This window comes from Tenrec ecaudatus, chromosome 14 (assembly GCF_050624435.1).
Source record: "Tenrec ecaudatus isolate mTenEca1 chromosome 14, mTenEca1.hap1, whole genome shotgun sequence".
In the NCBI taxonomy this organism is placed as follows: Eukaryota; Metazoa; Chordata; class Mammalia; order Afrosoricida; family Tenrecidae; genus Tenrec; species Tenrec ecaudatus.
Window position 1 is genome coordinate 87674694 of NC_134543.1, and position 20717 is coordinate 87695410.

At 39.7% G+C, this 20717-nt stretch overlaps 1 protein-coding gene across 1 annotated transcript; it reads right to left on the minus strand.

The window, feature by feature from the left end:
- Positions 1-9737: 9737 nt before the first annotated feature.
- On the minus strand, positions 9738-10685 carry LOC142425570 (olfactory receptor 4K3-like). Its single transcript, XM_075530837.1, has one exon. It carries the CDS (start codon positions 10683-10685, stop codon positions 9738-9740), a length of 948 nt encoding a protein of 315 aa, XP_075386952.1.
- Positions 10686-20717: the final 10032 nt, after the last annotated feature.

The window sequence follows — 20717 nt, forward strand, 5'->3', positions numbered from 1 at the left end:
CCTGTCATCTTCATAGGGGGAGTTTCTCCATTTCTTTATCTATTGAGTAATTGGCGGCTTCAAACTAACCTTTAAACCTGATTTTAAACAATACACTCATGACTGACAGCATGTATGTGTTGCATATCTAATCCATTGACAATGGGATTTTTAAATTTAATAAGTCTTTTTATTGGGGCTCATACAACTCTTATCACAAGCCATACATACATCAAATGAATAAAGCACCCTTATTGCCCTCGTCATTCTCAAATTTCGCCTTCCACTTGGGTTCCTGGAATCAGCTCGTTTTCCTTTCCCACCTCCTCCCTCCCCACTTCTCCCTCCCACCTGAACCCTTACTAGTTTATAAATTATTATTTTATCTTATCTTACACTGCCCGGCGCCTCCCCTCACCCACCTTCCCAGGCAATGGGGTTTTTACTCAAGTAAGAGCGAGGCAGTGCTGGATGATTGGCTCAAAGATGCCAGCTGGCACGCATTCCAAATGGCATAGTTCCTGCCATCTCTGAGCAGGGGATTTCTGTCTTTTTCCTTCTGAGGTCAAAACCCCACTAGCAAGAAATATGGTTTTTATGCCACATGTGGAGTACATTGGCCAGGAATGAACCATTTCAAATGGTTTGAACCTCAGGCCTTTTAGTTTGTAGTCAAGCAGTTAACCACTCTCTATGCCATGGAGCTCCTTTGAATGGCAACACTTGTTATTTGTTGACATTATACATCAATAAACAAAGTTCTACAGTAGAGAGATTTTGTCGAGAAATATGAAAATATAATGGAGCTCTCTATTCAGAGAAAAGGAAGAACGTCCTATTCAGGAAATGGTTAAAATTAGACATTTGAAAGGACAGCATCTAGAAAGATAGTTCATCCCCGAAGCTGGCAGTTGGTAGGTGATATCACTTGGGCAGCTCTGGTGGTACAGTCCTTTCCCAGGGACTTGGTTAAGACCCAAACTGTCCCCTCTGAGCTCTCACTCATTGTGCCTAGTTTAGATTTCTGCATTGGCACAATATGCCAACCATTCTTTTTATTTATTTATATTTTGGTGTTGAGAATATGAAACCAGAATTACGCTAATTCTCCAGTTTATACATGTACAGTTCAACATGTAATCTATCTCAATATCGCACAAGTCTCCCAGGACTCTTCAGTCACTACACTGAGGGTGATTTACTCATATGATTGTCATCAACAAAGGACGATCAAAAGATATATTTGAAAAGAAGATATAAGAGACAATAATCAAGGGAAGAAAAAGGATATTGGCAGAATAGATTCTGAGATATTAATGCATAATTAGGGTTCCATTCACTCCCTGCTCCCAATGTAATTCACGAAATAGTCTTCCTGATTAGTCCCCAAATGCATATTGATTCTACTACCAAAGAAAAAGTATAACAATTATTTAAAATGCCCTCGTTTCCTTTTTGTGAGATAAGAGAAGTTACTGTAATTATTGAGAAACACTCTAGTTCTGGTGACACCAGAGATAATTCATAGTGAGCCCTGGAAAATGTTTGTACTTGGGCAGAAAGTCTGTGACAAAAAATTGTATTATCTCGTGAGTGATGTAGTGTTTTTGTTGCTGTAGATGTAGTGGGAGTGTGCACGTACATGCAGTAGTCCTATACATTCCTATACATGTACATGTTACAGGAACACGGTGAACGAAAGCATGTATGCCGTGCATACTCTTCATTAAGCTTTGAGGTATCAGAGCCCAAAGTGGGAAAATCCACTTTGTCGAAGGCTATTCATGGCAGGGAAAGAGCAAGGCTCATTAGTCTTTGTACCAAGGTTCAAGGGATCTATATAGGAGATAAGCCTCCAGTGATCTCCCTCTATCCATAATAGAGGGGTGGGTGGGAGGACAGTAGTTACTAAGTAGAGTGCATCGGAGTCTACAGAAGATCAAAATGATAATCCTGGCTCTAGGATAATTTAAAGGTATAAAACTAAGATGCCTTTCCCATAGGCTCTGAACTCACTGAACTATGGAGTCTTCTTGGTTTCCTAGTCTACCACACTTCTTACTGTTGTGACATGGGATATGTAACTTGTCTCTTTTGATAGGCTTGTCTTTCTTTTTGCTAGAAATCGAACAGTCACAGGGGATTCTTTTTGTTTTTTAACTCATCATTTATTCAGCAGGAGAAAGGTGAGTCTGTTGGTGAGGTCGAGCTCCACAGCTGAATGATCCTGCAGAACAACATGCACAGTTAAAAAGAAATTGCAGACAGACAGCAGAGCGTAGGCGACTGATCTCATTTGGGAAGAGAGAAGTGGTGCAAGAGTCCAGGGTTTAGTCACCAACAGGTATTTATAGTTCTTGGGGCCTGCAAGCCTCTCGTTATACATACACATCAATCAAACGGGCAATGTGCTCATCTTGAACAAACCAAAACCTCAACAGGTATACTTCAAAGGGAGTACCAGGCATGCAAGAGATAAGAGGTGTGTATTGTTCCTCTAGAATAAAGGACAAAGCAAGTGAATGCTCTTAGAAATGAGCTTCTTTGAGCTGCACATGTGGGGAGGGAGGAGCCAGGCACCTGTAGGAGACAGCTTTCTATTAGCATTTCTGGGGGAAGATGTGCGGTGGAGAAACATCCGTCCTGGAATATGTGCATTGAAGTGCTTTCCATATCTGGGACTGTGGAGGCGTGTCTCTCACTAGGGCTGACGTGCCAAGCCCCGTGGTCACAAGTGCTGGGAGCAGGCCCTGTGTACTTCCCTCCAGGTCCTCAGTTTCCCACCCCTCCCCCTTCTGCTGTTTATGGGCTGCAGGTGCAACGTGACTGTGCTCTGTCTGGCGGCCCCTTGTTTAGTAATACAGGAGGCCCAGAAGCTGCAGTATCAATGGCAACTATGGCCAGAAACGGTTTTATTGGGGTTACTGGATTGCCAGTGTTTGCTAACACGTTTTCGGCCACTGGGTCAGCAGTTTCATCTGGAGGGGGGACAAGTGCTGGATGTCAGGCCCTTCTTTCTTTTTTGTGGGATCTCTTGAAGGATGCAGCCATCATGTCCATGGTGGGGAGGGAATCAACCACCACAGGACCAGGAGGCTCCTTCTTTTCCTCCTCCTCCTCTTGCATCTCTTTCACTCGAGGGCTGGGGTCGGATTCTTCCTAGACGACTTCATCCTCCGTGTCCTCCATCCTCTTGCCTTGCTTCTGTTTCTTCTGCATATTTTTATGGGTTGTCTTCATTTTCTTCAGAATCTTCTTGTCCATCATCATTTCTGGTCCTTCCACGCCAGGAGCCAAGGGATCCATAGGAGGCAGCCCAGAAACAGGTGGTGGGTATGGAGGAGGGTAGGGACCACGAGGTGGGTAGGGCCTTGGGGCTTGGCATCCTAGATACCCTAGTTGTGGTAGCTGGTTCCCCTGGGGCACTCCCAGGGCAGTGTGAAAGGGGCCTGGAAGGCAGGCAGGGTTCACAGGTGGTGGATGGGCAGGGTTAGCACCTCCAGGGTACATACTATTGGGGGAGTATAAATTGGGCCCCAGCTGCCCAGCATTGGCATTCCACAAGTGTCCCCAAGCCTCTGTTCACAGTTGAAAGTCTCTGAGTCTTCAGGAGAGGGGAGAGAGGGGCAGAGTGCGCCAAGTTCTGGGTTCCCTTGACTCCACCTCCCACAGAGGATTCTTAGAACAGAGATAGAAATGAAAACTAGAGGAAATCTCTGTCTCTCTCTTTTTCTATAAAATTATTTCAGTATGGTTTCTCGGTTTCTGAGAACCATTGGGGAGGCCTGGTGGCATAGTCATTATGTGTTGAGCTGATAATCACAAGGTCAGCAGTTCAAAATCACTAGACCCTCTATGGAAGGAAAAGAAGACTTTCTACTCCCGTAAAGATTTACAGTCTCACAAACCCTCATGAGCAATTCTACCCTATCCTAAAGGTCACTATGGATTGGAACCAACCCCATGGTAGTGAGTTTGGGGCTTCTTTTGGTTTGGGGGAGCATTGGTGCAACATGTGGCTGCATCTCACTTGTTTTATTTGTTATCGTCTTTTAGACACCAGTGCAAATCACAGCTTCCTTTTCCCTAATCTCATCACCACCGTTCCCTTGTACTCCCAATGACTTATTCCTGATCTCAATTCTACTGCTAGCAATCTGGCTTTTGGAAGTTTTATACGTGAACTACCATAGGACAACTTGGATTTGGAATCAGAGAAGCAGGACCTTAGAATATTACAGCTTAAAAGATCCCAGGAGGAGCCAATCAAATCAGAGTTTTGCACATCGTTGCATAAGCTGAATTGTGTAGCGAAACAAGCCAGTGGCACTCACATACGTATAAGAGTTTTATATCAAGAAGTAATATTGTATCAAGAAGGCATCTCAGTCCAGGCCAACTTGAGTCCATAAATCAGATGCACATAAGAGCTCTTCTCAGACTCATGTAACTGGTGCTCTATAATTAAGAATTGAGAAGCAAAATGCAGGAAGATCACAGGCTAGGTGCTGAGTCCAGCGGATCTCAGTGAATGGGGACATGGCAGGTTACCGACAGCTCTCAATGTCAAGTGGGCCCCATGGGATGATCCTGGAGGCAAGCATGGACCCCAGAAAGCAGGAAGGAGAAAGGACAGAGAGAGAAGCAAAGTTCCCAGCTTCCCACTTTTAAAAAGGCCACACTCCAAACAAGATATCACCAGGCGGTTACCCGAATGACAGGGTGAACTCCACCCCTAGCCAGGAGTGTCTAGTTGACATAGTATCAACCACTACAGTTAATAGTGAAATGTGACAAGGTCATTTTATTATCTTTGAAATTCTCTCTAAAGAAATGTGTCTAAAATTTCTATGATAGTTTACTATGAGCTGTGGAATGTCAAAGAAAAGTGTACAGACAGTATGTTTATTATTAAGACGATATTTGATTTAGAAAGTACAGCAAGTTGCCACTTCTAATTATGTCCAAGTCAAGTACTGTGTCAGGTACTAAAAAATTAACACAGGAGAAATTAACAAACAAATGGAAAACAATGACAACTGTGAAGAATAATTCAAAAGAAATCAATACAAGAAATAAAGAAGATTTTTTGAAGAGATAAGCCTTGACAAACTTGAAGGGCGATATAATAAAATCGTACTTGTGTTGTGTGTAAAATCATTGGTGTTTTTATGGCTTATTTTTTCCTTTTTTTGTGTGAATTGAATGAAAACGCACAGAGCACATCCATTTACCATTCAGCTATTCATATCCATTTTGTTTCAGGTTATTGATTACAACCCCCACAATGCAATACCGCTTATTTCAATTTTACCCTAAGTTTTCCATCTTTATTCCTCCTTCTTTCTTACCTCTTCATGCCTTCTGATTTTGCCCTGGGAAAATGCTGCCCATTTGATTTTGAATGCACACGGTCCTGAAATAACAGTAATAACAATAATCTACCAGTGACGTAGACAGACATGCAAGCTGAACTGGTCTGGGAAGAAGAATGGGACTACACACATGAATATGTATAGTTTTAACAGAGGATATAAATACATATGTATTTGCCTTTCCTGCAGATCCATAAATATAATAGCGCATACAGAGGGAAATGTTATGAAAACTTTTTAACCATAAACAACACCTTGAAAGAATGAGCACTTGGGTATGAGGTCTCTGAATCATAGTCTTGGGAGACACAAAGTTCAATTAGCACAATATAGTTCACAAGGAAAATGCTCTACATCCATTTACTTTGGCATTTCAAACTCAAGCACACCACCATTGAGTCAATTCCAACTCATATCGGCCCTATAGGACAGAGTAAAACTGTCCTCTGTGGATTTCCAAGATTGTAATTCTTGATGGGAATAGAGAGCTTCATAATTCTCACAAGGAGCAGCTGGTGGTTTTGAACTGCTAACCTTGTGGCTAGCAGCCCAATGTATAATTACCATTCCATCACCAGGGCTCCACATTGATGATGAAGTGTGTTTTAAAAGTCCATGAGCAGCCATATAAGTTAGAATAATTTGCACCATGTCTGGAGCAAAGAGGGAAGAAAATGAAAGAAACATGGAAACAGTTCAAACGACCAGTGAACCACGTGAACCTCAACCTTCACAGCCTTGAGATCAGAAGAGCCAAGATGGAACTACCAACTTCTCGGAAAGAAATCACATTAGAATATCCTGGATAAAGTAGGGTGGAACGAAACTAACCATCTTACAAAGGTCCGGGCTTATTGGTCAGATAAAGAGTGATCAAAACCCCTGAGACCATGGCTCTTGGACAAAGTTTAAGCTTGGGTTTGCACTTACCTCCTTGGCACTGGTATTTTTTAAAACAAAAATTGTAACATAATTAAAAAATATATGTTCTGGAAATAGAGATGAGCAAATTTCTAACTGAGCAGAAATAATGGCATGCCAAACCATTTCTTTGTCAGTTTATTGTAATAAAGCTTCATGAATTTTTAAATACAGCATCAGAGGCTACATCACTTACTCATTTTTTGCTTATGAGAGGAGCAGAGGAAAGTAATTATTTGAGTAACATGGGAAATTTTCTCCTGAAGGAGAAATATGACTAAATGGTGGCATGGAGCTATTAGCTAACTGAATTCCTAAGACTTGTAACTGCAAAAAGTTAGTAGACCAACATTAACCACTGTGCGATGGGGGCTTACAATATAGTCTGTGTGGTAGTGACAGAATCTCGTGTCAACTTGATAAAAGAATGAAAGGGTGGAGTCTAGTCTGTCAGACAGCTTACGACCTGATGGTACCTCCTTGGGGGATGGCCTAATCATGAGGATTCTGGAAACTTCCTATCTTTTTCTCCTGGTAGGTGGACCACACTCTCCCTGCTTCACCTTCCTGTGGACAAGCCACATGTAGTCACACTTATGGCAGCCAGAGCCCTGGGGATGCATCCACCACTATTGGATCCAGAAGACTGTGCACCATGAGCCTGAGACCTTCCTGCCTTCTGTATCAGTGTATGTGACTGCAGGAGTCTGAAGAGTGATTTATGGACTATTATTAACTTATGGACGAGTATGGACTTATGGACTTGACCTGGACTGGATTGAGATGTTTTCTTAGCATACAATTACTCTTTGATATAAAATATTTCTTATACACATATGAGTGTCTCTGGATTTATTTCTCTAGTCAACCCAGACTAACATTCTGGAATAGTCCTTTTCTCAACTTTTGTTTGTTTGATGCTTCCAAATAGTTAGACTTTTTCTTTAGAGTTAACTTTCTATATTGTATTCCTGAAACTTTCCCTTATTTTAGAACAAATTCAAGTCCAACTGAACCCCTGACACTTATTTAGCTATAAGTCCAAAGGTCGTATATGCGGAGAATATAATGTAGCATATGATTGATAACCTAAAATGTAGTAAAACAGAACAAGAACCATAATGTTCTCCTTCTCCTCTTCATCAACCAGCCATATGCTATTGGTCAGACTGAAATATTTCCAGCTCAATGCAAGGATTCCTCTTACTAACAAGGTTCAGTAGGTGATGGAGGTGGGGCAGTTTTATAATATTTAGAGACTCATAAAAAGTCAAAGATCCTTTTATTATATGTTCACTGTCCTTAATTCATTATCAGATAGTCCCAGTGGTGACTGAACACATTTTTAATACCTAGTGGTTGTTCTTCATCGTGAAAAATGTATTTAAGAGTATGCATTTTCAATTCTAGTAACTTTTCAAATAATTATTCAAAAGTAAACAAATTGTATTTTATAGTTGGTACAGGTTAAATATACATACACATGAACTATTGAGTCACTATTCTAAATTATATTCATTTAGATATGAACAGTCAATATTGTTTTATCTGTCTACTTATATTACCATATATCCATTTAACATCCACTCACTTATACATCTATATTCCTACCTATTCACTTATTAATCTATCTATCAACTCCATCAAATCTATTTTCAATCATTCTAAATATACATGTATTTTTGTCTATATTCAGACTAGGGCAATAATAATATTATACAAATAGTATGGCTTTTTTTCTGTTGTAGGCAATTTGCTAATTTTTAGTGCTTACAAATCCCAGGAATTCAGTTTATACAAGAAACTGTTTTGTGATGTGCAGCTCTCAGAATGATCATGGCCAAAATGCCTTAAAATAAGTTGGAGAAGTGAGAGGTGAAACTAGGAAGCGAAGAGAGGGCCTTCTAGGCTAGACTGTCATCAAATAGCTTGATGAACGTGGGAAAATAACTTACTCCTTGTTCCTCAGTTTCATCATCCACAAAATAAATGAAGTTGACTAGATAATTAATATATTCTACAAATTAGTGCAATTATTTATTCCAATAAATTATAGGGCCAGTATTCTATAGATTCCTTAAATAAAACACTGTTTATCCTGGGAAATGGCTCTGATCATTTAGAACTTTATTATATGCAAACTTGCTTTAGATTTCCAAAATGATCCAGCAAATATTGTTGCTCAAATCTATCTCGTTACTGCTTAGCCAAAAAATTAATATCCATATTTTTATTTGAGTGGTACAGATTTTGCCTCTAAGGTGACCTTGAGAAAGCTACTTTACTCCTGGGTTTTGGTGTTGTTTTATGTGGAGCGAGTGCTTGGTTGAGACTTCTTTGTACATGACACTTGGACCTTTGCAGCTTTGTTGGACTTATAAGAGCATTCAAATTTTCCTGCAATTTATTCCATTATTTTTAAATGCTGATTTCTCCCCTAGGAAACTCAGAGTAGATAGATAAATCTTATTAAAGATAAGATTGCAAAAATATTAAATAACAAATAATTTTACTTACCAAGAACTTTTCATTTTATTCTGACTTTGGAACTAGAGAAATCCATTCATGGACACCATTATGAGTTAATTTTTTCTCACAGTTCTGCAGTTTATAGGATAGGAGCCATGGTGGTATAGTGGATATGGGTTCGGCGGCTAATTACAAGGTTAGCAGTTCAAAACCACCAGCCTCCTTGAGAGTGAAGGACACGGTTTCTACTTCCTTTATGAGTTACAGTCTAGGAATACGCTACATATCATCAATTCGATGGCAGTAAGTTTGGTTTGGTTTTCATGATAGGTGCTGAGGTTTCCATACTTTTCCTCCTTTCTTAGAGAATATGGCAAGAGACAGGAAAAATCTACTTAAAACAAAAAAAAGAAAACACATAAATGTCTTTATCCATTTGCATATCGTATATTTCATTTATAGAGACCTGAACTTATCTGTGATTTTCAGGGGCAGGTTGGAGGGAGAAGGAACAGGCAACTCATTACTTAGGGGAGGCAGAGTTTCTGTTAAGAGGATGAACAATTTGGAAATAGTTATTGGGATGGTTGAATAACAATTTAAACATGTCACTAAGTGATACATCTAAAATAAGGTTAAATTAATGTTTATATATATTAAAACACAATATGTAATATAAATAAACAAAAGCAATAAAACAAAAATGCATGAGATTTTGAAGGAAGGAATATGCAAATGAATGTTTATATCTGACAAAAGTTGGCAATTCTAAAATGTGAATGAAAATACTGAGTAGGGGTTTGGTAATGCCCTGTCATAATTGTCATGTACGGATTGATTAAATATGAACATCTCTTAGTGAGTGACTGCGAGGTTGATTCAAGAAAGAGTTCTGCGATGACCAATATTACTTTTCTAAAATAAGAAATTATGTGAATCAATTGAAGGAAGCAGGTAAAGCTGAGCAAGTGTTTCATCTTGGTGTGAGGGAAATTAAGGCTTGTGCCCGGTCTTGCTAGACTTCAAGACCCGGCTACCCAGTTTCTTCATGGAATCCTTGACATCTTTATTTCGAAGGGTGTAGATCACTGGATTCAGGAGGGGCGTGAAAATGGTATAAAATACCGAGAGCACTTTGTCTATTGGGAAATTTGTGAAAGGCCACACGTAGATGAAAATGCACGGGCCGAAGAAAAGGGTCACGACGGTGAAGTGCGCAGTGCAAGTGGAGAGTGCTTTGGAGGAGCCCCCGGACGAGCGCTGCCGCACAGTGACCAGGATGACCGTGTAGGAGATGACCAAGAGGATGAAGCATACCAGGGCAATCAGGCCACTGGTTGAGATCATGAACACCCCCAGGATGTAGGTGTCGACACAGGCGAGTTTAATCACCAACGGAAGGTCACAAAAGAAACTGTCCACTTCATTGGGTCCACAGAAGGGCAGATTTACCGTAAATGCTAATTGACTCAGGGCGTGGAAGATGCCCACAATCCAGGAAAGGGCCACGAGTCCAATACACATCCTCCGACTCATGAAGGTTAAGTAACGCAGAGGCTTACATATGGCGACATATCTATCGAAGGACATGGAGATCAGCAGGACAATCTCAGCGCCTCCTAGGAGATGCAGAAAGAATATCTGTGTGATGCAGCCTTCAAACGAAATGGCTTTGTACTCACTGAGGAAGTCTGCGATCATCTTGGGAGTGGCAAAGGAGGCCAGAGACATGTCTATGAAGGAGAGGTTACCCAGCAGAAAGTACATAGGTGAGTGCAGGCGTGACTCGGACGCCACAGTGCACACAATCAGGAGGTTTCCCAGCACAGTGGCTATGTAGACGAGGGAGAAAAAAAGGAAGTAGAAGATTTGGAGCTCCCAAGAACTGGACAGACCCTGGAGTATGAATTCAGTCACCACCGACTGATTGCTCCAAGCCATTCACCTTGGTTTCTGGAGGGACTCCGACATTTACAAATCAGAAGAGAACTAGGAGAGAAGACAGTGATGAAACTCAAAGTGGGATTTTCTGCACAGAATTTTTTTGGGGCGACTCACAACCCCCAGATAGCTCATTATTGTATTTCTGCCCTACTTTCAGTGCTTAAATATTTTCCCCATTGACCTTTCCAAGTGCTTTAAATAATTACATTAAAGATGAATTCTCATACATAGCTATTTGCCTTACAAGAAAAATTCAAATTTTTCATGAAAGGAATACAAATTAAATGATTAGAATCGTTATTCAGCTGGTGAAATACCTTATCAACTTCACAACTAACTGCCAACAGGTTTCGAAGGGAAGAGGAGCATCATGATGCTAGAGGGAGGAATGTTTGTGAACTCATTATTGATATTTAGTGTGAATAAAATTGTGAACCGAAATGCACACAATGGCCTCTTTCAGTGTGGAGGAAAAAGCAATAGAATGTAAGGGGATGGGAAATGGCTACAGAGGAACACCACCTCTCTCATTTTGAGTCCAGCTTGTTCAGAGTAAAAATGAAATTCCCTCCCATATTTACTTCTTCATTTCAGAATGAGGCAGGCATTCTGAATGATCCTTGTCCTCAACGTTACACATTTTGAAAGACGGCCACCTTTCACATGGTGATTACAGTGACTTCCTCCATTTTGTGTATATTTTAAATGGAAAGGTTCTATTAAATACAATGATATCTGAAACGGAACATTTAAAAAAATCTGGACTTTATAGATTTTCACCAAAGCAATTTGTAATCGAAGACTCTTCATATTTCCAAAGTTCATGTGGAACAAATCAGCGATAAGTTTACATAAAAGGCAGAAGATGATAATAGCAAATGCAGTGGAGATTATGGGGCATAACATGTCTCAAGAATGAAAACAAGAATGATTTGGGGCACTTCCACAGAGATCTGAGAAGATTCCAAAGGGCAATGAAAGCTAATTGAAATGACACATACCTAAAATCCATGACAAAACCCCATTCAACTCACCAAGAGTCTTCTCAAAACTCTCTTAGCAGTAGACATCCAGAATAAATGGTTGGAAAAGTGATCTCAGTTTTTAGCACACAACTACCTCCTTCTTGATGAGGTTTTGTTCTGACGTCATGTTCTTTCAGTGACTCCACATTGCTTTGCTGAGTTTACCCATCCCAGGAACATTTACATTAGTCTACTCTGTGTCCACATACCTGAGATGAAAAGGATGTCTCCAGCACAGTTCTCAATTAGATGAGTGTAGCAGAAAGAGCAGTGATCTGTGACTCAGAAAACGTGGATTCAAATCTTGACCTAGGTTGACAAGATTGGGCAATTTACTGAATCAATTGATGCCCCAGAATATTCACATATGAAGTGAATGAGTTGATCTCCATGATTTTAAAGTATGTCTATGTACCTATTAATATTCCAATGCTCAACTAATGCTTAAAAAGTGTAGCCGCTGCTACCGCATGACCTTAGTTTAATCCTAGGTCTGATTTCTGGGAAAAGGAGGCTCACGATTTTGAGACTTCTGTATTTATAACAACTGTATTGATGATGAATTGATTCAATGAATTACACGGCTTAAAAAAGACCAGCTGCTGCTCAGGGAATAAAACAACTCAAGTTGCAGAGGGAGTTATTAAACCCTTCAAATTGGGTTTGGCCTGAGTTACATGCGGATCTCAAAATGTCATGATTGCTCTTAAATGCTTTACATACAGGGTAGTCATGTGGGGAAGATGTAAGGAGCCGACTTATCTCAGACCACAATAATGATGAGATAAATAATATTTACTATTTGATTTCTTGAAAATTGTAACCTTTCTATCTTAACTACTCCAATATTAATGACTATAAGGCCTGTAGGGGGCCCACAATGTAAAGAAAAACTCATAATTCACAGTCAATGAATGAGGGAAAGTTTAGCTTTATTACATTCACTTGAGTTATTATGAACTAAGGGAACAAAAGAGAACTGAAATGTGATCTAATATCGCTTACAAATTCTGAGAATACAAGAAATGTGAAAGGTCGTTAAATCTTTAATATCTTTATTTTCTTTTCATAATTATCTGTAATTATTATACCATTGTTAAGGTTTTGCGTCAACTTGATTGGGCCAGGATTCTCAGTAGTTTGGCAGTTAAAACCTAGTAATACCCTTTCAGGATGTGATCTAGCAAAAGGTAATACTTTCATAATGGAACTTGCTCTGCGGAACCAATGAGCTGTGAAATGATTAGGCTGGGCTGCAATACTCTTACTTGGATGACAGCCTTACTCTGACAAATTGAAAGGAAGTCTCCTCAGGAATATGGGATGCTTCCAATACAAGCAGATGATATGGGAAAGCTTCTCTATATTTTGAATTCTGATAACATTGTCAAAAACATTGAATACACTATCACATACAGCCTCACTTATCACCAACACTTCATCTGCTACGTTGATATTTTGGATATTAACATTTCCAACTCATCTCATTGGTCAACTGCATCATCTTCCTAACATTGGGAGAGCTATTTATTCTAAGGGTGGCAAAATTTTAGTTACTTGAAAACTAATCAGACTTCAGAACCAATTTAGAAAACTTATTCTTAAGATTTTGTTTCCCTCTAGAACCACTCCTGGTACCAAATGTACTTGGACTCAAGAGAAGCAAAACCAGTGAAAATTATGTATACACATATATTAAAGTGAACTTAACCAATGGGAAAAGTGATTGAGGTAGTTTATTGTGCCAACCGGTCCGATGAACACGTGTGGGGTCAATTGAAGGGTGCAGGGTTAAATGGCTCATTAAGCCTCGCCTTTCTAGTTCTTGGGTCTCTTGCTTTCTGATGGTCGGACCAGGGTACAACTGCCTTAGCCAGTTCTCTGCCTCAGCTAGCAAGGCTCACTTCCTACAAGACAACCCCAAGGAGAAGGTGCCTGGATCCATCCCGATGCAGCCCTGGGTGCTGGAGCAGCTGTTTGGAGATCCCTGCCAGCGCTGAGATGCTTACGTGTTCACTGATTTGGCTTTCCTCTTGCAGTTGGTGTCATTCCTTGTCCTTTGTGAGATGGAGGAGGACTTTGTGGATTGGTGTCGGACATATGGGTTAATGTTGGACTGTGGGCTTGGGCAGCACTGGGTTGGGATGTTTTCTTGATGTGCACTTAACCTTTGTGTAAAACTCTCTCTTATATATAAGTTTCTGTGGATTTGTTTCTCTAATATACCCAGACTATGGATTTGTTTCTATAATGCAACACAATTATGACTGCTCCACACTTTCAAATTTCATTTTATAAACATTAAACTTATATGTTAGGTAGGTATTGTTTCAACCCATAGTGATCCTACGACAACACAAGAAAACGCTGCCCTGTTGTTTGCCATCCTCACAATTGTTCCTCTGCTTCGGTCCATTGTTACAGCCACTGTGCCACTCCATCCCCTTCCTTGAGGGCCTTCTTTTTCATTGCCTCTACTGTTTTTTTGGTTTTTTTTTTTGGCCTTCTCCAGGGACTGATCTCTCCTGACAACATGTCCAAAGTAAGTAAGATGAAATCTCACCACTCTTTCCTCTACTGAACACTCTGGCCATACTTCTTTCAAGTCATTTTGCTTTGTCCTTTTAGCAGTCTATGGTACTTTCAAAATTCTTTGCCAGCACCATAATTTAAGTGCATCAATTCTTCTTTGGACATCCTTATTCAATATTTAACTTTCACATGCAAATGAGGCCATTGGAAACACCCTGGAATACCTGAGTGGCACACTTGAGTCCTCAAAGTAACATCCTTGCCTTTTAATACACTAAAGAGGTCTTCTGCCCCAGAGTTAGCTTGTGAAACTCGTCTTTTGATATATTTACCACTGCTTCCATGAGCATTGCTTGCGGATCCAGGCAACACAGAATCCTTGACAACTTCAACCTTCTCTCCATTTATCTTGATTTTACCTATTGGTCCTTTTGTAGGGCTTTTGTTTTCCTTTACATTGAGCCTATACTACACGGAAGGCTGTAATCCTTGATCTTCATCAGCAAGTGCTTCGAGTCCTCCTCACTTTCTGCAAGCAAAATTGTGTAATCTGCATATCGCAGGTTGTGAATAAGCCATCTTCCAATCCAGATGCCACATTCTTCTTATAATCTAGTTTCTCTGATTGAAGAAGTATGATGAAAATTTGCAACCTTAACACACACTTTCCAGATTTTAAACTATGCATCATTCCCTTGTTCTGTATGTCAGTTATAAATATATAAATAAAACAAACACACACACAAGACAGATGCTGTCACGTTGAAAGCCCACACATATCAGAGTAAAACTATGTTCCATAGGGCTTTCAATGACTGATTTATCACTAGCAAGTTGTCAGCCTTTCTTCTCAAATCCCTCTTAGTGGCAACTACCAACATTTAGTTATTAGCTGAGAATGCATCTGTTTGTGTTTCCTGGGCAGTCTCATAAATATATACTAACGAAAATGCCAAGGACAGTGGATTCTGACTCAAGGTAACCTTAGAAAACACCAACGGGCCTTCTAGGGTTTACAAGGAGGTGAATTTTTATAAGAAACGAAGTTCTTCAGTCAAGTGACCGGTGGGTTTGGATTGTTACTCTTTTGGCTAGCAGGTGAGTTTTTAACCACTTAGGAAGGTGAAAAGTTATATGCCAAGTTCCATATGCATAAGATACTCATTTATGTTAATAACTTTGCCTTCATTGAGTTCTCTGGATACATATCTATCCAGACAGCCAGTAGCATTTCTATAACTATATTCAATTAAGGTTTAGCACTCTGTGCTATTAATTTTTGTTTCTTTTTTTACTTTCATCATTATTGAATAAATTATTTCAATGATCTGTTTTTGTAAAATTTCACATAGGTTCATCATTGGAAGACAATGAGAGAACATCACTACATACTTTCCTGTCTGGGTATGAACCAATGACTTTATAGTAAACAATCGCTGATGGATTTTGACAGAAGTGATGTGCTTTGCTCTGATCAAGATGCACAACAGTGAGTTCTTCATGTAGAAATTTGTGGGCTATGGACAAAAGGATTTATGCAATTACTTGCAATTAATATACTGTAGTAACTAAAATTTGAACCATATTTTGCATTCAGGGGGTGAGAAAGGCCTGTTCCATATTACTACAATAAGATAGCTGAAATTTGTGCAAACTCTTCCCCTCTATCTCTACACACACACACGCACACACACACACACACACACACAAATACACAAAGGCTTCAATAGAAATCTTGTGAGTTTTTTTTCTAGGAACTTTTTGTGGTGTGTTATTGAGCCGGCTCAGTCTCATCAGATTTCCTAGGTGAATTTTTTTCTTTAATTATTTTGTTTATTTTTTAACAATTTTGCAGACAAACAAATTGCATATAATACATTTAATTGTTCAATCCCATTCAAAATAGTTGTGCAACCATCAACACCATCAATTCCAGGATATCTCTTCTTCCTTATACTCATTGTTGTTAGCTCCTCAATTCCAGCCAGCTTCCCCTGCCATGTTTGTTCGAATATATTGATATAATCATTGTATCTACAGGCTTACTTAATCTTTTTTGAATATAAAGAGAATCAGATCAAATCAAGACCCAATACAAACAAATGACCCAACAATAGTGTCATAATGAAACAAAGAACAGCCTCAATTGATAATGAGGCAAAAACATGAAAAAATGAGCAATGACACATTGAGTCCAGAGGGAGATCAATGACATGTTTTATTGTAAGTACAATAGCTGTAATCCATCTGCAATGTACTTGGTCTGGAAGCAAGACCTTTCCCAATGCTGGTCCGTAATCAGAGGGGATTGATCAGAGGCTTAATTAACATGAGATATCCTGCAAATGGGTGTGATTTTTATAGGAGAAGATCAACAGGTGTTGTCTCTTTCTGAATTTCATAATATTTACAGAATCTGACTCTCATGTATTTTTCCTCTAAAGTGCCTTATGAGTTATAATTGCTGAATTTTGGTTAGCCGCTTAACCCCTGGGCCATCAAACTCCAAATTCATTACCCCTGATAGAGTCCAACTCATCACGACCCTGTCTGACAGGGCAGAACAGCCCTTGAGGTTTCTGAGACTGTCACAGGACAGGAGCAGAAAGCTGTGGCGGGGCTCTTTAAACTCTGCATAGGTTAGTGGATTTAAGAAATATCAAAGATGAACAAATGAAATATGTGTACTTTTAGAAGTACTTTGGAATCTCTGTGTAACAGGAACTGGGTTGTGTCTCATTTCTTCTCTTTAAATTAGCATTGCATTGCAATTATGTGATCATTTTTAATATTATCTAATCATCGTGTGCTGGCTATGCAGAAAAAGGAGCAGAGGGTTTCTTTTAAATTCAAATATATCTACACTCAAGGAGGATGGTCTACACGCAAGGAGCTTCATACATATCTAAAGCTGATACAGAAGGAAAGTGCCTGGCCTTCTGAGGTATCTTGGCATTTAGCAAAAATGTCCTCCAAGAAGGAAAGATATAAATTTTGTCCAGACAGTTGACTATAATGGATTCTAAATCTCCTTCAAATAAAATATGAATATTTATCAGCATGGTGGCACTGTGTTAGCCTGGTGAATAGCATTTTCAATAGATTGTGTCAAATGATATAATCTCTTAACAGGTCTGCACATTTTATTTCTGTCTTTTTTGGGATGTAGTATCCGTGTAAAGAAACATAGGGTAAAAAGATAAACGCAGGATAAATTACTCACTGATGAGGTGTGTAACATATAGAGATTCCAACCGAGACATACAAATGGTAAGGAGGCCATCTGAAAACCCCAGTAACAACCAAGTGCGAGACAAATGCAGCTAATTGAATCTCTTTTGTGGACTCTGGGGTAAACTATCATACACATTAATATTGTCAATTTGGTTAAGTTGAGAACTTTATTTCCCAGAATTCCTTTGCTTAAATGTTTCTGCATTGTGGTTGTTATTGCTGTTGCTAGGTGCCATCAGGTTGCTTCTGGCTCATGGTGACTCTATGTGCACCAGAACAACAAAGCAGTGCCTGGTCCTGCACCATTCTTACAATTGTTATAGTTGAGCCTGTTTTTGCAGCCGCTATGGCAATGCATCTCATTAAGGTTCTACCTCTTTTTTGCCAGGAGCTACAGATGGGACTGCTAACTACAAGGTCAGCAGTTAGAAACCACCAATCATCATCCACAGGAGAAAGATGAGACTTTTTACTCCTGTAAAAAGTTACAATCCCTGTGTGATTATGAGGTACGGACGGGATCAGTTATCAGGCATCAAAGAACAAAAAATCATACCATTGTGTGCTCACCTCCATGATATGATTGCTGAAGACAAATGGGTGCATATGCAAATGTGGCAAAGAAAGCTGATGGTGCCTGGTTATCGAAAGATATAGCGTCTGGGGTCTTAAAGGCTTGAAGGTAAACAAGTGGCTGTCTAGCTCAGAAGCAACAAAGTCCACATGGAAGAAGCACACCAGCCTGTGCAATCATGAGTTGTCAACGGCATCAGGTTTTGGGCATCAGCAGAACAAAAAATCTTACCATAGTGAATGAGAGAGGGAATGCAGATTGGAGACCCAAATCCCATTTGTAGGCCACTGGACATCCCCTTTCAGAAGGGTGTCGGGGAGGATATGATTTAGCCGGGGTGCGATGAAACATACAACTTTCCTCTAGTTCCTAAATACTTCCTGCCCCCCGCCCACTATAATGATCTCAATTCTACCTTGAATGTCTGGCTGGACCAGAGCATGTACACTGGTACAGATAGGAACTGGAAACAGGAAATCCAGGGTTGATGATTCCTTTAGAACCAGTGGTGTGAGTGGCAGTTCTAGGAACATAAAGCGAGTGAGGGTTGGAAAGGGTGAACAGATTATAAGGATCTACATGTGACCTCTTCCCTGGTGGATGGACAACAGAAAATGGGTGAAGGGAGACGTCGGACAGGTCAAGATATCACAAAATAATAATTTATAACTTATCAAGGGTTCATGAAGGAGGAGGGAGCAGGGAGGGAGGGGAAAAAATGAGGAGCTCATGCCAGGCGCTTGGGTGGAGATGGAGAGGGGACGTTTTGAGAATGATGAGGACAATGAATGTACAAATGTGCTTTAAACAATTGATGTATATATGGATTTTGATGAGTTGTATGAGCCCCTAATAAAACAATTAAAAAATGTTAAAATCTTGGAAACCCACAGGGAGAGTTCTCTCCTGTTCTATATGGTCAATATATGTCAGAATTACTTCAATGGAAGTAAGTTTGAGCTTTTTATTATTTTTAGCTGACCCCTGTTCTTTACCAACTGTTATGCCCTGGGAGTTCCTCATGATATCACATCCAAAATGCATGAGCTTAAGTTTCTTTGCTTCTAAGGAACATTCTGGTTGTATCTAAGGAAAAGAGATGCATTTTCCTCTGGTAGTTTGTACTTTCCACGTTCTTCATCAGCTCTACAATTCAAAGGCATCGATTCTTCTGTGTTCTTCCTTCCTCATCATCCAGTTCTCACATGCAGATGAGACGATCGAAAATGCCATGGTTAGTGTCCAACCAACCTTATGACTCAAAGTGACGTCTTTGTTTCTTTTTTAAAGAAATCAATTTTAAGAGGTCTTGTGGAACAGATTTGCCAAATGCAATACATCATCTCATCTTTTGACTGATGCTTCTATGAATATTGGTTGTGGGTCCAAGTAAAATGAAACCTTAAACAACTTTAATTTTTTTCTGTTTATCACACAGTTGTTTCTTAGTTCAGTTATGAGTATTGGAATCCACAGTGAAGAGGCTGTAGTCTTTCATCTTCAACCGTAAGCTCTTCAACTTCTTTGCTTTCAACAAAGGCATCTGCATCCAGTAGGTGGTTAATTTGCCTTCCTTCAATCCTGATGCCACATCCTTCTCGATCCAGTTTGCCAGTTAGCCCTGATACACACCTATCCTGATTTTAAACCATTCAGCAGTCCTTTGTACTGCTCTATGTCCATGTCCAGGTTCCTCATGAGCACAATGAAGTATTCTGGAATTCCCATTCTTTTTAAGCTATCCTTAGTTTGTTATGACCCACACAGTCAAATACTCTACCTAGTTAATAAAACAGAACCAAGCTTTCTTTCCCCCGGATGATCTCTACTTTCAGTGAAGATCCATCTGACTTCAATGATGCGAGCCCTCATGCCACATCCTGTCCTGAACTTGCATTTCTGGCAGTTCCTGTTCAATGTACTGCCACAACCATTTTTAAATTACTGTCATCAGAATTTTATTTGCATGTGCTATTCATGATATTGTTCTATAGTTTCCACACCCTGTTGCTTTATCTTTCCTTGGAATAGGCAGAAATATGAATCTCTTTTATTCAGTTTACAAAGTCTTCCAAATTTCTTGGCATGGGAAAATGATTGTTTCCTTAACTTATGGAACCCTTTCAACTGCTATTTTGTCAACTCCGACACCCTTGTTTGTTTTGATAATGCCTTCAGTATGGCTTGTATATCTCACTTCAATAACATTGTTTCTAAATCATAGCTACTTCTTGATATGGTGGTTGGCTTACTAATCCTTTCAGTGTAATGATGATGCATTTCCTCCATCCTCTTTTGACACAACATCCATCTGTCACTTTGTCACACTGTGGTGGCTTGCATTTTGCTGTAATGCTAAAAATGATTTCAAATACCATTAGGGTCACCCAAGGTGAACAATTTTAGCAGAGCTTCCAGACTAAGAACAGATTAGAAAGAAAAATATATGCTGTTCACTTCTGATGAATTAGTGACCCCAAACCTTCTGAGTAGTGAGGGACTAGTGTCAGGTACAGCACCAGAAAATTAGCCACTCAGGGAAAGAGGTGCTCAAATTAAATGTGGGGAAGAGCTGCCTTCACAAAGCAGAGTCAACCCTAGTGACTTGGATGGAGTAAAGCTTTCAGGAACTTCACTGTTGGAACTTCACTAAAAACAAGAAGA